This window comes from Aedes aegypti, chromosome 2 (assembly GCF_002204515.2).
Source record: "Aedes aegypti strain LVP_AGWG chromosome 2, AaegL5.0 Primary Assembly, whole genome shotgun sequence".
NCBI classification, from domain to species: Eukaryota; Metazoa; Arthropoda; class Insecta; order Diptera; family Culicidae; genus Aedes; species Aedes aegypti.
In genome coordinates, this window is record NC_035108.1 from 150,590,655 (window position 1) to 150,605,904 (window position 15,250).

The window sequence follows — 15,250 nt, forward strand, 5'->3', positions numbered from 1 at the left end:
AAGCATTGAGAAAAAGGGCTGTGAAGTTTTAAAACTCGTTTTCCATAGGAATATCCAAAAAAATCCAGATAATTGTAATATGTTCCAATCCTAATGAAACTATCACAACTTGCTTTTCACTACTATATCTTTCCGTGAAAAATATAAAACTGATCAAATCAAGTTACATTTATGTGTTTCACGGTGCAAAAGTCTGTAGTGGACTGATATGCGGTTACTTTTCATTATGGGGCAATTTGACTTGCTGGTTATCCTCATTTTTCCGAACAAATCATATTATTTCATTAGTGCAGTTGAAAGAGCATTGGAAGAGATGTTGAAAACTGATCTCAACTCAATTTTGACGAAAATGCAGATGGGACTGTCTTGCGATTCATGGCAGCATTCTGTACCATTAAGATGAAGTACATCTTACATAGGAGATAGCTGTATCTTAAAAATATAATGGAATACATGCATTATCAAAAATGTCAATTCAAAATTGAATTATCTTACAGAACGTGATATGCAATATAATGTGAAAGTAAGTATCATGACTTATACTTTTGACGCATTTTTAAAATGAACCGAACACAAAGCTGATTATTGAAACAAAAAAAAAAAGAAGAATAACGCAACGGCCATTGCTGAATAAAGCATCACAAAAACACAACATACCTTGCGTAGGATCCTGCTTTCCATTTTGCTCCACGTGGTTCCCATTGGTCGTAACACTGCCATTCACATACCCGTTACTCTTCCGATAGTCGTCCTTTCCATTCTGTTGCTTAAAGCCATTCATGGAATACCCATTGGTATTGCCATAGCCATTGATTTCCCCGTAGTTTCCATTCTTCTTGATATTGGGACTCTCGTTTTCGTCCAGCTCCTTGGGACTGGGAACCCTTCCGTTCGGCACGTTACCATTGACATCCATCTTGGAACCGTTGTAGTGTCCATTACTTACTCCGTTATGCTTGTTCAGCAATATGTTCCTATTGTTCCTGTACTCTACCGTATCGTGTCCTACGCCGTTGGAAATCGAGGATCCTTTCGAGACTCCGAGATCATTGGTATTGCTAAGATTACTATTAGTGGAACTATGTTTATGATTATAGATCACAGATTGAGTAAGACTGGACACCCGCGACGGAGGCTCGTACTCGTTAATCGTGGCGTGCTGAATTTGCTGCTGCTGCGGTGGTTGATGTTGTGGAAAGCTGCTCAATCGCGCAGTGCGAGGCTCAAGTCCATTCCGGAGTCGCACCGGCACAGGAGCAGCCGTTTGGGTTAGAACATAACCTAGATGGGGTGAAAATGAGGATGGCACACAGAAAAAAAGCGTGCAGTTGCAAACAGGACGGATGTTAGTTACAAGGTTGATGTCAATGAAGATCACACTTGCGCTGATTAGGCGAAGCGATAACGATGGATGATCGGATCCTGCTTATGTACTTACCATGACCGTTCGTGTCTTCCTGAGTTTTGAACTGCGTAAGTTCTTGCTGTTCTCGCATGAAGCTCTTCTGGCGTTCTGCTCGCTCACGTCTCCTTCGCAGACCTGGTGTCACCCCGGTTGTGTCTCGAGAGTTGTCGTGGTAGCCGACTCCAGTGTGAAGATGATCACCCGAATTGGCTGAACTGGAACTATCTTCATCCTGATTTTGCTGAGTTGGTATTTTCAAGGAACCGTACAGTGCGACTGGAGCCACTGGTGGAGGTAATGGTGGTGGAGGTGGGGGCGGAATACTAGGTGGCAATCCTAGCAGTGCAGATGGTGGAGGTGGAGGAGGAACTGGAGGTGGCTGCATTGACGGAGCAGTACCGGTGCTATGCCTCCGTGACTTCCGTCTATCACTGGTTTCGTTCGAACGATATCGAAGCGTTTTCCTTACGGTGTTGTCCGGTATTCGAATGCCATCCGTTTCGCCGTCTTCAAACCGCAACACCGTTTCGTAAAGCTGTAGTTGATCAAGGAGATCGAGATCTGTGCCAGGGCGGGACATGTACCGTTGGATAATGCCTTCCATACCCTGCTGTTCGAGGAAGTCGCTTTCATCGTAGAAACTATCCTGATCGCTGAGGCCGGACAAAGTTTTGTTGATGAGCGAAGTTGCGTAAATGAGCAATTCCGTGTCAGCATTTTCGTAGTCTTTTAGAAGTCTGGAAATGGAGAAGACAGAATTTAATTTTCCAAAAAATGTGATTAGAGCTAGTTACAATTTGTAATAGAATAATATATTATTGACTGGTCCGCTTGATATAATTCACAGTGCGGCTGTTGCACCAAAAACGCTCATTTGCCACAAATTTCACTCGCCACAATGCTATCAATAACAGGTACTCTTCACATAGCAGCCCGTGATGCTAAATTCTAATAAATGCTCCCAAACTTCGCATACAAATTTAGTTGCTGGTTTTTGATCGAACTTCAAAAACAAGCAAGTGCCAAAATGGCCATAGCATGAGGCAGGCAGCTATTTAGCAAAACCATAATCAAAGATCAAGGATCTTTGGTTTGGAAGATTTCACAACATCCCTGGTATAGAACGTAACCTACAAATTATTTCCCTCGATTTTATGATTATTAGACAGACAATACTGAAACTGTAAGGATATAGGGTGATGTGCTAGTATCCATCGTATTAAGTATTGATCAGTGAGAACTGCAATTTTCATAGTATTGCAGTGAATGATGCTGATACAAACCGATGCCAAAAAATTCTTTCTCAAAACGGATTTAGCATTGTACAATAACATTTTGATAAATCTTGATCTCTTTTTGGAAATAATGCAAAGAAAATGCATCTTACCGTATCCTCAATCCGTCGCATCGTTTTCAACTCCGTCGCAATCAGTTTCCAGATTCGTCTCACAACTTACGGCTCACTGTGTGTATTGAGTGGTTAAAACACAATATATCAACGCTATAATAAAATGTTTTACTAGAATATATAGATCTGTGGGCATCTCCCTCCATTCCTTCAGCATGATGGAATATACTAATTTCCTTTAAAATTAATTGTTCGTCATCAAAATTCAGCCCAAACATATGAACACAATTTCTTTTGACCGTACAATTATGGCATTTGCTCACAGTACAGCGAATGCAACACAATCAAAGGAACCGTATTTTTACGTCGAGCGTCGCGCACACATTGATGCGCACAAGCTTTTTTTCCTCAGTACGACGGATTGTACTTTGTTTACATTCTCAATTGTACGCGGCGGTTGAGGAAATTTCGTATAATTTGCTGATTTATTGAAGTTTTACGGCGTGTGATTGGAATGAAATCCTTCAGTGAAGAAGTACGAAGGTTTTCCATAGTGAAAATAAGTGTCCGGCGAAGTAAGCCACCCACGGAGGCGGGAAGAAACTTGTGTTGGAAAGTGGTGTGGCTCAGTCGATCGCCAAGTATTTGTCTCAAATCATGTTCGTCCATGCGATTTCGGTGAAAAAGTGCAAAGTGGATAATTGAACTGAAGTTATTTACCGAAATACAGTAGTTTTATTGTATTTTTGGTGTACAAGTGTACAAACCATAACAGCTTTTAAAAAGTTACACTTGGATAATGAATCTATGTTGCAGGTAAGTTTGAATATCCGCCGTAGTGGAACATTTAAAGTTTGATACGATGAATAGTAGCGCTTAGGGATGGTACACAAATTATGTCACGCTAAATCTCAACTTTTTGGACCCCCTCCCCCCCCTTTGTCACACTTTTTGTATGAGTCCTCCGAAAATTTTGTATGGCTTGTCACGCTTGGGTCGACCCCCTCCCCCCCTGGAGCGTGACGTAATTTGTGCATGACCCCTTACGACGAAGTACAACAAAACCATACGAATGTTTATGCAGCAAGCCAAATGGTTATTAGCCAAATGAAGCCAAATGAATATTAAATGGTGTTTTTATGACACGAGATGACTTGAGAACGGGTCAATGCTCAATGGTCAATGGCCATGATTCTTTCACAATTCGGTAAGGGCTGCAACGTGTTTGTAACGTCTAAAATAATAAAGAAACTTCTGAGAAATAAGGAATAAACGGTGAGTACAAAACTGACATTTTAAAAATAAAAAAGGATGAGCCTGCTAGTTGGCAATGCAAAGTTGACAAATGTAATTTCTTTCAATTAAGAGCTGGATTTTAATGAGGTCCTAGAAGAGTTTACGTAGATTGCTGAGCATGAACCTAACACAATTCTGTGAAAGATTGCTTGGCAAAACTTTGACAAAATTATGCTTAATTCTCTCAAAATCTATCCAGGTTTAAAAAAATTTTTAGCCTAATCCAGACACCGAATCGAATATTTAATTTCATATCCATTAATTTCCTGATTATTTATTGATTAGAATCTCTAACTATTTATTAGCCTTGTAAGGAAGAATGTTTTTTTTCACTTTTAAAACTAATGGTTTGTGATGCAGATTGAAATCAAACGAATTAGTCCACCCTAATCTGACCACATGATGCGTCATCAATGGGGCTCTGCACTGTTTTGATTTTGCATGGGATTTTGACGTTTACTGGCCTTGTTGTTTACTAATTTCACAGAGGAGTGATGATTTTTGTGCAGAGCCCCATATGTGCGGTGTATATACCTTCGATCGGTGGTAGGTCATTTGGCATAAAGTCGTTTGGCATAAAGCCGTTTGGCATAAAGTCGTTTGGCATAATGGTCGTTTGGCATAATAGTCTTTTGGCATAATGAGTCTGAAACCAAGAATTTCTTGAGATGATATTCGATTTTACGATTCTATTGAATCTTTCTGAAGATAACAGGCTTGTTGTGGAGTCAATTGACACAAAATGTCACTTTATTCAGCAATCATATGCTCTTGAGTAAACTGAAGCATATTAGGAAAGTTATAGCCAATAGTATTTTATTATTTATCCAGAAATTACCCTTCTTCCAAATATTAATTTTTCTTTAGAGTTCCGCTATTGGAATAACTTTTTGCATACATATACATCACAAATTAAACCCTTCTTTCAAACATTCTGTTTTTTTTTTTCTAAATATGATGTAATTATAACTATAGGAGTAAAAACTGTTGATTTTAAATAAAAATAAATTGCACCTTCTATTATACATAGGCTGTTCTTTGGAGCTATAATTTTTAGATATTTTTTGTTTCCAACTTCTTTTATACATAGGCTGTTCTTTGGAGCTTTATTTTTAGATATTTTTTGTTTCCAACTGGCAATCGATAACATTGATCTGCTCAAGTTATCAGCGAAAAGAGAAATCGATTACCGCAGTTACTACGATGGGTTGTGCCACTTTTCCCCCAATGTTAGTTCCACGTATGTTATCCCGAACGCCAGTTCCCCTAATTTCCCGCTTTCCCGAATAAGCCACGTTTCCAAACGTTTTTGGTATTCATAATTGTCGTAACCTTATACATTTCAGGGTAGTAAATGAACTGGCCATCTGATATGCACCCTTCTTTATTTAATTGGCGGTTCTTTCGAGTTTTGCAGTGCTCAGCATTTTTGTCAACGTGTGTATAGTCGAGAATGACTGAATACCTCCTTCTTTTGATTGCTTATAGTTCTTTCTCGTTCACGATCCAACCACTGAAAACTATTGTAGCACCTATTTAAACTGCACCACTTTTCGGGGAAACGTGTCATTCGGGGAAACGGGTCATTCGGGGAAATGGCATTCGGGGAACTGGCATTCGGAGAAACGACATTCGGGGAAAAATAGCACAATCACTTCGTTGATTCTGAACGCGATTGTTGATGTCTTTCCGTTTTATTAGGCCGCAATAATTTTTGGCATCCAATCTTCTATTGGTTTTATCATAAATTTTGCATATTGTTCCATTTTTTTATTTTGCTGTTTTAACAATTCTTGCAAGACGTACTGTTAGAATGATAATTACTTTGAACCTGAGACGAGACTCGCGAAGACGGTCTTCTTTTTCTGTGATTGCTGAGTTTTTTTCTTATTCCACTTTGTGTTTACACCAATCATACGCAAGCCGTTCAAACCCTCATATGAATCTCTCAGCAAAAATATGATTGCGTTTGCATCACACCGAATCATAATTAGCCTTTCGAGTGAAATTTCATGCCAGCAAACGTAGCAGACATTAGAAATAACTAATCTTGTGTTTAGATTTATCAGCAACTTTGGAAACTGCTCCGCCGACTGAAGTTTTGAATAACACTTTATTTTGGATACAATACTTTTCACTTTTTCAGCCATAAAAACGGCGGGCTGCATTTGACGTTTCGTGACAGCGGTATCTGGGCTGCATATGATGTTGATATTTCTCCTCTTCGCGAGTCTCTCTCAGCTTTGAACTTGGCAATATTCAAAATATCGTTTTTGCAAACACATGATCTCCTTTCGAGATATGCTGGAAAAAATATTATTTCAATCACAAATTTTCCCTTCTTTCGATAATAGACAGTGTTTTTGATGTGTGTCCAAAATTAAAATGTATATTGAATCGTTCAAAAGTTTTACCACAAATATTTTTTCAAAAATCTGTTGTTTATTTGAGTTATGCTGTGAGAAGATTTTTTGCGTGAGAGCTTTAAACTTTTTATACGAAAAATGATCGGCTCTCGTATGTAGGTAATTTTGGTATTATGCTGCAATAATAGATCTTTGGATAAGAGCTTTTAATGTTTTGTAAATAAATTCTCCCTTCTTTTACCCAGTATTTTCCAAACTGGGACAGAGCTGGATCTGCAGCGAAATGGTTTATGAGCTTTCCCTTTATTAATACCTGCGAATTTTCTTTGCCTTTTTTTTATTTCCAAATATGTATATCGTAACAAGCTCAGAAATACTCTATGTTCGGGGATGTAGAGAAAATTATTATTCCGAAAAGATTTTCCATCAGATCCGTCCCAAGTTTTATTTAGTTATGCTCTCGAATGTCACTACAATTTTTGACATTCAAAGCTTGGAATATCTCTGAACAACCACCACGCTTATTGAGAACCTACGAAAAATTTATGCCTCGGTGGTGTTGATCTTCGTAAAATCTTCGAAAATGCCAATATTCATTCTAAGTCAATAATTATGCCAAACGACCATTATGCCAAACGTCTTTATGCCAAACGGCTTTATGCCAAACGGGGTACAATCCCTTCGATCTAAGACATGACGTGTCAGGTAAAAGTAAAAAAACCAGGCATTGCAGAATTCCTTCTCTTTTGAGTATGAAGCACGATCAAAGCAAGCAAAGAAAAACATCCCATCTGTTGCGGTCCACGATCGTCATTGTATCGCAAGGTGTAACAAGTCTGATAAATGGTAGCAGCGAGCGAGAGCCCCAAAGAGAGAGAGCGATGAAAAAATCCATTTTTCTTGCTTGTTTACCGTTGGGGATAGGTGTTTTTCTTTACTGGCACGATAAACAATCCACTAATTTCCAATAGCAATAGTGTCCCCCAGGCATGGAGCATGTTTAGAGGGGTTTTATCATGCACTGCTATCCCCCCAAATCTGATCAAAGTTGTAGCAGTATACGATAAACAGTCTCTCATAATGTGCAGCATGTTATGATAGTTACAGAGAGCGATACGTGAGAGATTCTCTCAATTTTCTCAAGATTCAATCCCTGAAAAAAACGAAATCAATTGCCTGCCAAAAAAGACCACTTCTCATTGGTCGTTTTGGCAAAGGCCTACTTTCACATTGTTGAGTTAAGGTGATTATAAAATGAAGCCAAACTTTGAGTTTTTAAAAGCACAAGACTGGAGAATCTGTCAATAGTTCGCGTTTTAAATCAATCAAATTGCTTGCTTGCTGGTGATGACCAATGGGATAAATTTTCAACGCGGAGCGCTGTTTGGTTCTCAAGTCCTGTGCTCTTGAAAATTTGAGGTGTGGCTTCGTTTTATAATCATCTTAAATTGCAACAGGGCACTTTGTTGCTAGCCTGGCCGAGTTGCTAGTTCATAAATTAGAATTTTCACTAAAAGTTTGAACGTTTAGCATCTTTTTGTTCCAAATATTTTAATGTCAAGTTTACCGCATGTGCTCCTACAATGCTAAAATAACTACAAAACACTTAATTGAGAGCAATATAATGGTATTTTTTCCATTTCCTTTAAAAATATCACCGGTTTTGAAAATAAACCAGATTTTTTTTAAAGCTAACATCCTCGATTGCATTGAATGAATGAAGCGTGCACTACCACCAACTACCAAATTATGAGCCTTGATATTTGAATTTGTTCAGAAGATTTGATTAAAAAGATACTGGTAGCACTGGTTTTTGCATCGTCAAGGTTATTGACTGAAAAACAACGGGGCAGGCTTAGTTGGGCTATCACGTCCTGTCCTAGCCTTCGAAGAGTGACCGCAAGTATATTTGTCACTACTTAAGTGAAAGGCAAAACCACGGTGTACTAAATTAAGAAGGTAATATATTCCGAAAACGAACAGCTACTGGACGACGTCATTCTTATTCACCTCGAAAAAATTTACGAAAAAAATGATCTAGTTTTCCGGAAGCTATATGGTACGATAGGGATGACGTCACATGTTTACAATCAAACTTAATATTTACATCAGTAAAGAGCCTGCCTTGTCAATTGGGTCCTAAAGTTTTTAATGAAATCTTGTTTTTATTTAATAACACGAAAAAGCATGTTACTGTAACTACTTTAGCAATTTTTCTCGCTCAAATAATGGCTATAACATGTTTAAACTTTAATTTAAAAATTTGGTCCATAAATGAACCTTGACACTTTTGATCATGTTTGACGTTTGCTTAGTCGACAAAAACACCACAGGGGTTTTAGTTCTACCACTGGGGTTGTTCCTATCTGACATTTCGTAAGGGACACGGAAAACAAAATACACCCAAAATTTGAGTTTAAGCCAAAGGATGTGACAAAATCTAAAAAAATGGTTTTTGGGCTTAAACCAACGGAAAACATTAGAAAATTGAGTAAACATGTGTTATTGGCCTAAACTTAAGCGTTTGGTACTAAAATTGGGACATGGCTTTAGGACCCTATTTTTATGCCGTAGGCAAAACTAAATACAGTCGACTCTCCACATTTCGATGTTCTACATCTTGATATCTCTCCCTAAAGCCTGATTTGCTACTGAAAAGGAATCGCTAAATAAATTTCTCGCCGATTCCTTGCAGAAATTGTCTTCAGCGAGTCCCATTTGAACTGACATTTCGTTTCAACTGCGTACTGTGATCATAAAAAAGTGCATTCTTGATCGATTCCTTGCAGAAATTTTCCATGCATCAAGATAGGCCGAGAAATTACTTGTCGGCAGCGAATCAGGCTTAAGTCGATAATTTCATAGGTCCCTTCAATCTGCATACATTTTCACTCTTCATATCTCGATATCCTCCTTATCTCGATATCTCCATATCTCGATGTGTTTCTGTTGATTTTTGTTCTCAATTTTCTCTCCGTATGTCGATATGACCAATATCGAAGGTTACTAGACCAATGTTTTGGGATTCAAAACAAATAATTAGAAGCACAAAATGACGTCTGTTTGTGTATTACTTTCTTGGCAACGGAGTGTTTTTCAATCTAGTATTCATCAAAAATGTATTCTTTGTTTCGATCTCTCCCTATCTCGATGGTCCCTTCGATATCGAGATGTGGAGAGGCGACTATACTCCATCAAGCCAGTTTGTGTTGAGCTTTTGCGCTGAAAGGTTGCCACCTGGGAGGGAGGCACCGATACTACACACTAAATTGGATATAATTGTTTTCCGAATTGCAAGATAACTCAAGCTTGCCAACGATAATCAAGGCAGGCTTAGTGAAAATCGCTAGTTTTCATTTGTTGTGTACGTTCGATCTTTCTGGACAAACATTGAAAAAGGGCCACAGTTTTCAATGCGTTTAATTTTCAGTTTTAATGGAAACAGTAAAAAGTGCCTCATTCCAATACGTTACATTCAACAAGAATAGACGGTGCTCTCGTGACGTTACACTTTTGAATGTGCATGAATTGATTCTAATTCGATTTTTGAAACTTTTGATGAAATACAAAAATATGCTTAGGCTAATTACGCGCTTTTATCATGTTTGTCCATTGTTTAAGATCCGGGCTCACAGTGACAGTTCGTGACAGCAAAATCTCGGCTCACTGTGACGTAGAGAAATTTTGTATTGGTTTCTCCTTCCCAGGTTGCCACCTATCCTCTCGCCGGTTAAACCGTGAAATTTATCTCGCCATCCCGTCGGTCCAAGTTCCCCGTACGTCCTCCGAAAGTGTGATTCTATTTTTCGCGAGTGATAGCTCCGGCTCTTGGCCCAGAAGACCACTGCGGTGGAAAATATAGTGCCTTCGTATGATATCACCAACGATTGCTACAAATCCATACCTCTGGTAAGAGAAGAGGACTGCCAGGATTCGCCGGAATACCGATGGACTAACAGGTACTGTTTTAGAATAAGGAAGTGGGTTATCTAGTGAACCTATTATCACTAGAATCATCTCTCCATTTTACGGATTGACCTTTCGAAAACCATAATTTGCCGGTGAAGAAATTCCGCGAATTTGTATTTAAAAGACTTGTGAATATGATTGAAAAATTAAAATGTTATTTTACCTAAAAAGCTACGAAAACCCATTATTTTAAACCTTCAACAGTTAAATCAAAATTTGTGGCGAAGACATGTAATTTTTCTATATGAATTGGCTCGTAGAAATCTATTTGTGTAGAAACCAAATATTTTGATTACACTCGTTTCATTTTATTAAAAACTAGTGGTCCCGGCAAACTTCGTCTTGCCATCAAGTAGGCTGTTGAAAACCGCTATGAATCGTCCCATACAAAATGACAGTGTCGTTCAGTCCCGTTTCTCCTACTTTCCCGGTGAACATCCTGAAACTTTTAAACACACAAACACGTCGGAACCCTTGACGAACAAAATGGGGGAAGAATTATCCAAATCCGGTGCCCCGTTCGTGAGCCATTTCATGACATACAAACACCATTCCATTTTTATTTATATAGATGACGAATACTACACAACTGACTATTTTCTGTCAATCTAAATTTAAAGCGACGACTCGTGAAAATTTGTATTTCCTAAAATACACATGGTCATGCTTTGAGTTTTGATTTACAGGCAAACAGGCTTGAAAAAAATAATGTTTCTGAGATATAAAGTACAAGAAATTTTAAATGTTGTCTAAAATAACCATTTATGCTGAGATGTCTGTCATCATAGAGATGCTTCGATATTGATTTTCAAGCAAATGTTTTAATCCATTTGTTTGAAAAAAAAAATTGGATTTTTTGTAAGTTAATAAAATTTAAAATACAGTTAACTCTCCCTTACTCGATATTCCGTATCTCGATATCGAGTTAGAGAACCATAGTTAAAGGTGGTTTTCATCGCTAACTCGATGGTCCCTTGGAACGCAGTTGCACTGCTTTTGTGTTCTGTAACTCGATACCTCCCTAACTCGATGGTCCCTTCAATATCGAGTAAGGGAGAGAAGATTGTATAATAAAAATCTGTTTCTGTTCTAGCATGGTAATTTGCCCTCTACAGTCAATTTTATATAAGCCATTTTACGAGACATTCGAGTGACGTTTTCTGGCGGGCCGCTCATTGTTGTTGTTCAAAAAACTAGCATGATATCTGAATGGCGCTGGTCACATTTTTGTTGGCGATGACGTCCCCGTCTCTTTCAGTGCATTTTCTACCCGTTTTATGTTACCTGTAGATGAAAAATATATTTCCTACCTGTCGATTTCAATTTTACATGCGAAAATTAAAAACTTTGTTGCATTGCCACAAGCGCCATTGTTGAATACTCTCCTTCCAAATGCAGCGCTAGAAGAAACGTAAATAAATCGGCCCGCCAGAAACTTTCAAAGCTGGTAAACAAACGCAAACCATATGATTCGAAACGTCACATAAAATGGCTTATACGAACAATTACACGTCATAACAATGAATTACGATCGACTAGAAAACATGTTGAAAAATGAAGTTTTTCATGGTTTTTAAATTTAATAAAATTAACTGTTTTCAATAATTACTTTTTCTACTCAAACATGTTCAATGGTTTTCTGCAACATAATTGGTCAAGAAACTACATGTAATCGTAGAAAATAGGGTTTTACTAAGTTTTTTCTGTAAAAGAAATTTTAGGTGTATTCCAAAATTTCTATTTTATCCCCAAAATGTACACTAAGTACTAAGTTGCATGATCGATTCTCTCTCCTGTGAATAAAAGTGACAATATGAGGGTTTTTTTAGTACTTTTCATCCCAGGACGCAAGGTGGCAACGCTGTCAAGAGGTTAGAAGTGAAAAAATGTTAACAATCCCGCTATATTGTCACTTTTATTCACAGAAGACAGGATCGATGAAGGGAAATCGATCATGCGACTTACGCCCTTATTCTAGCACACGCTTGATTGAAGTTACGCGCAATTTGGAACCTTATAGGGAAAGTGTACCAGTTATGGCCATAGTGGTTCCCTATTTGGCTATATGGGAAATTTTGTTAACTTTCATATTTTAAATCTTTTTGAATGTTTCAACATCAAGATACATCTTAAATCTAACTACTACAACACACAAAAGTTTTCAAAATTTTAAGACATTAAAGTAATCACGTATGGCGAAATAGGGAACCACTATGTCCATAACTGGTACACCTACCCTAAATGTACATTTTCCGCATCAATCTGTATACTATTATTGAACAATAACATCTGTACAAACGTCCGGATGTATGCAGCATGTAAGCAATCATGATGAACTAATCTACGATGACGTCACGCTGAAACTTCCAGCGGAAAGAATATTGTTCATTCGGTGAACATTCCTTCACTGGATGTTGGTCCGGATGTCATTTTATGTAAACATGGCCCGCATTTAGAGCGGAAAAGAAAATGAAAATCGACAATAAAAGAAGATCGTGCATAAGTCCATTGTGTGCGTACGTTTACAGCACGAGTAACACCGAACTCAAGCGGGGCGTTTTACCTTGTAAAACAATACATATGCAGTTAAGCAAGCATTTTATAAAAATTGATTTATAAAACCCAGAAAAGCTAAAATGGATAGCTGTTTCTACTATTTGATAGAAAACACGTTTGTTTGTCCGACCATCATTAAAAAAAGAGCATAAAATAACGTTTTTCACATCTAAAATCGCTGTTTTGCTTCACATGGGCAAACTACCCGCAGTCCCCCTATATTGAATTCTCAGTTTCAGTGCCTCTAGGTGAAATTGAATATTAAAATGACACCCAATAGTGGGTGAAACTCTTTCTCGTCGCATTCGCTCTCATAGTCAGATTGGCTTCGTGCTAGCAGAGTTATGTACAATAAAATTAATGTAGAATTTGAATCATCGCTTTGAAACTCGATTTAAAGGTAAATTGTGATGATAAATTAAGTATTTCCGTAGTTTTTTAGCAAATGAAGATTTGAGTGTGTCCAAAAATTACTGTTAATGCCCAAACAGACTCACATAATTCCTAAAAGCGAACTCATGCCACAAAAATTACATGTCATTGCATTAAATATTGATTTAGAGGCAAGCAGGATGAAAATTTAGGGTCTTCGTAGGTTTTTATCAAAATAAATGTTAAGTGCAATTCAATTTTTTTCTGGACACGTACAATCATCGCTTTGAAATTTTAATCATAGACAAAAAGGTTATAAAAAATGAATTTCTGGAGTTTTTAAATAAAAATAAGTTTTAAGCGTAATCTCCATTTTTTTTTATTTCTATTAAAAATGTTGTCCATACTGCTGCCATGCATTTATTGTAAAAACCCTACATGTCAGTTCTTTAAAATTTTGCGTCACAGGCAAACAGTTGAGAAAAAAAAAATTAAGTAATTAAAACTCTCAGCGTAATCGAAAATTTATATTTCCGGTCAAACATGTTCCCTGCAATTCTACGAAAAAATTTGTGTCGAAAAAATGTCAAAAATGTCTCATTGAACAACATGACCGATGGAAGATTTTAACGTTCCTATTCAGAGAAAAAACTGATGTAGATCAGTTAGAACTATCTAGATAAAATCCAACATGATCAAAATGTAGTTCAACTTATTCCAAAATACTTTGTTGAAGATTTAAAACCTCTAGCATGTATTTCCAGAGCACTAAGGGTTCTGACCTGAGAGAGAAAGGACAGCTCACTGACAGTTGACATGTTTTCTTACTATCTTTGATTTCTTTCTTTATTTTTTGGGTTATGCACAACGGTCAGATGATTGTCCAGAGATTATGAAATTTGAAATACTCGATTATTCGAAGACTCGATTATCCGGAGTATTTTCCCGACATTTTTTTAATTTTTTTATTCAAGAAATATGAAAAAATACTGTATTATTATCCTATACAATATGATTATTTCAAAAGTATTGGATGTACCTAAGAGGAGGGAGATAGGGCTGAAAACAGGGTTGTTTTAATATATTGATGCGTATAACAAATTTCCGAGTTCAAATAAATATATTCATTTTATGTTCATAAACAGATTATTTGAAGAAACACAAACCTAACTACGTTTCAGAAGGGTCTGTTTCATAGGTACCGTAATCCGGAGGCAAATTGATCACTATTTTACAACTTTTTGTTGTGTTACCCTTGGGAATTCAAATATTGTCAAATAAATTTCGATAAAATCAGTACTCCATTGATCTTTATCAGTTTGTGTAATCGAATTTTAATGAAATAATATGTAACATATTATAAAAATATTTTTAATATCAAAAAATCAAAATAACACACTGGGGTGAAATTGTGAACAAAGCATGTTTAAGAATGAAAAATTTCCGTATCTACTAAATTTAGGTCTCCTGAATATAAAAATGATGTCAAAATTCTTACAACTCGAGTATTTGATCATTTTATTGCAAAATTAAATCTTGAAAATCTGCATAATACGCCTCAATGTAGGCAATTTCCCTTGATATAAGCACATTTTTTTTAGAATAAACGGTTTTATAAGCAAAAAACTATACTTGCTCTGCTGTATGATATCAAAAATGGGTTCAGTAGTTCATACTTAAGGTTCCACAACATTTTAAATACTCAAAGTTGACATGTACGCATAGCATCAGTATATTGTTTAACACCGACATTTCCAACGGTATTGCTTACACCTTAAAAAAGTGTGAATATTTCTATACAAAATTGACCCTAATAAAAAAGAAAAAGTGCAACATCATCAATACACATCTATAAACTAGAAAACATGGTATGTCTGTGGTGCCAACGAAGCTTTCAGCATCCTTCGGAGGAAATGTTTTTTTGGTACCGACCTGATG

At 37.0% G+C, this 15,250-nt stretch overlaps 1 protein-coding gene across 11 annotated transcripts in view; it reads right to left on the reverse strand.

The window, feature by feature from the left end:
- The window catches only part of LOC5572977 (FH1/FH2 domain-containing protein 1), a 467,818-nt gene that overhangs the window by 26,730 nt on the left and 425,838 nt on the right, over positions 1 to 15,250 (reverse strand). For 10 of the 11 annotated variants that reach the window (XM_021842727.1, XM_021842725.1, XM_021842726.1 and 7 more), the window contains 2 exons: positions 1,439 to 2,142; positions 658 to 1,281 (listed from right to left, as the gene is read on the reverse strand). In XM_021842727.1, the coding sequence (XP_021698419.1) occupies positions 658 to 1,281; positions 1,439 to 2,142 (1,328 nt within the window). The remainder of the gene's footprint in view (positions 1 to 657; positions 1,282 to 1,438; positions 2,143 to 15,250) is intronic. The other variant, XM_021842729.1, reaches the window with a different exon arrangement.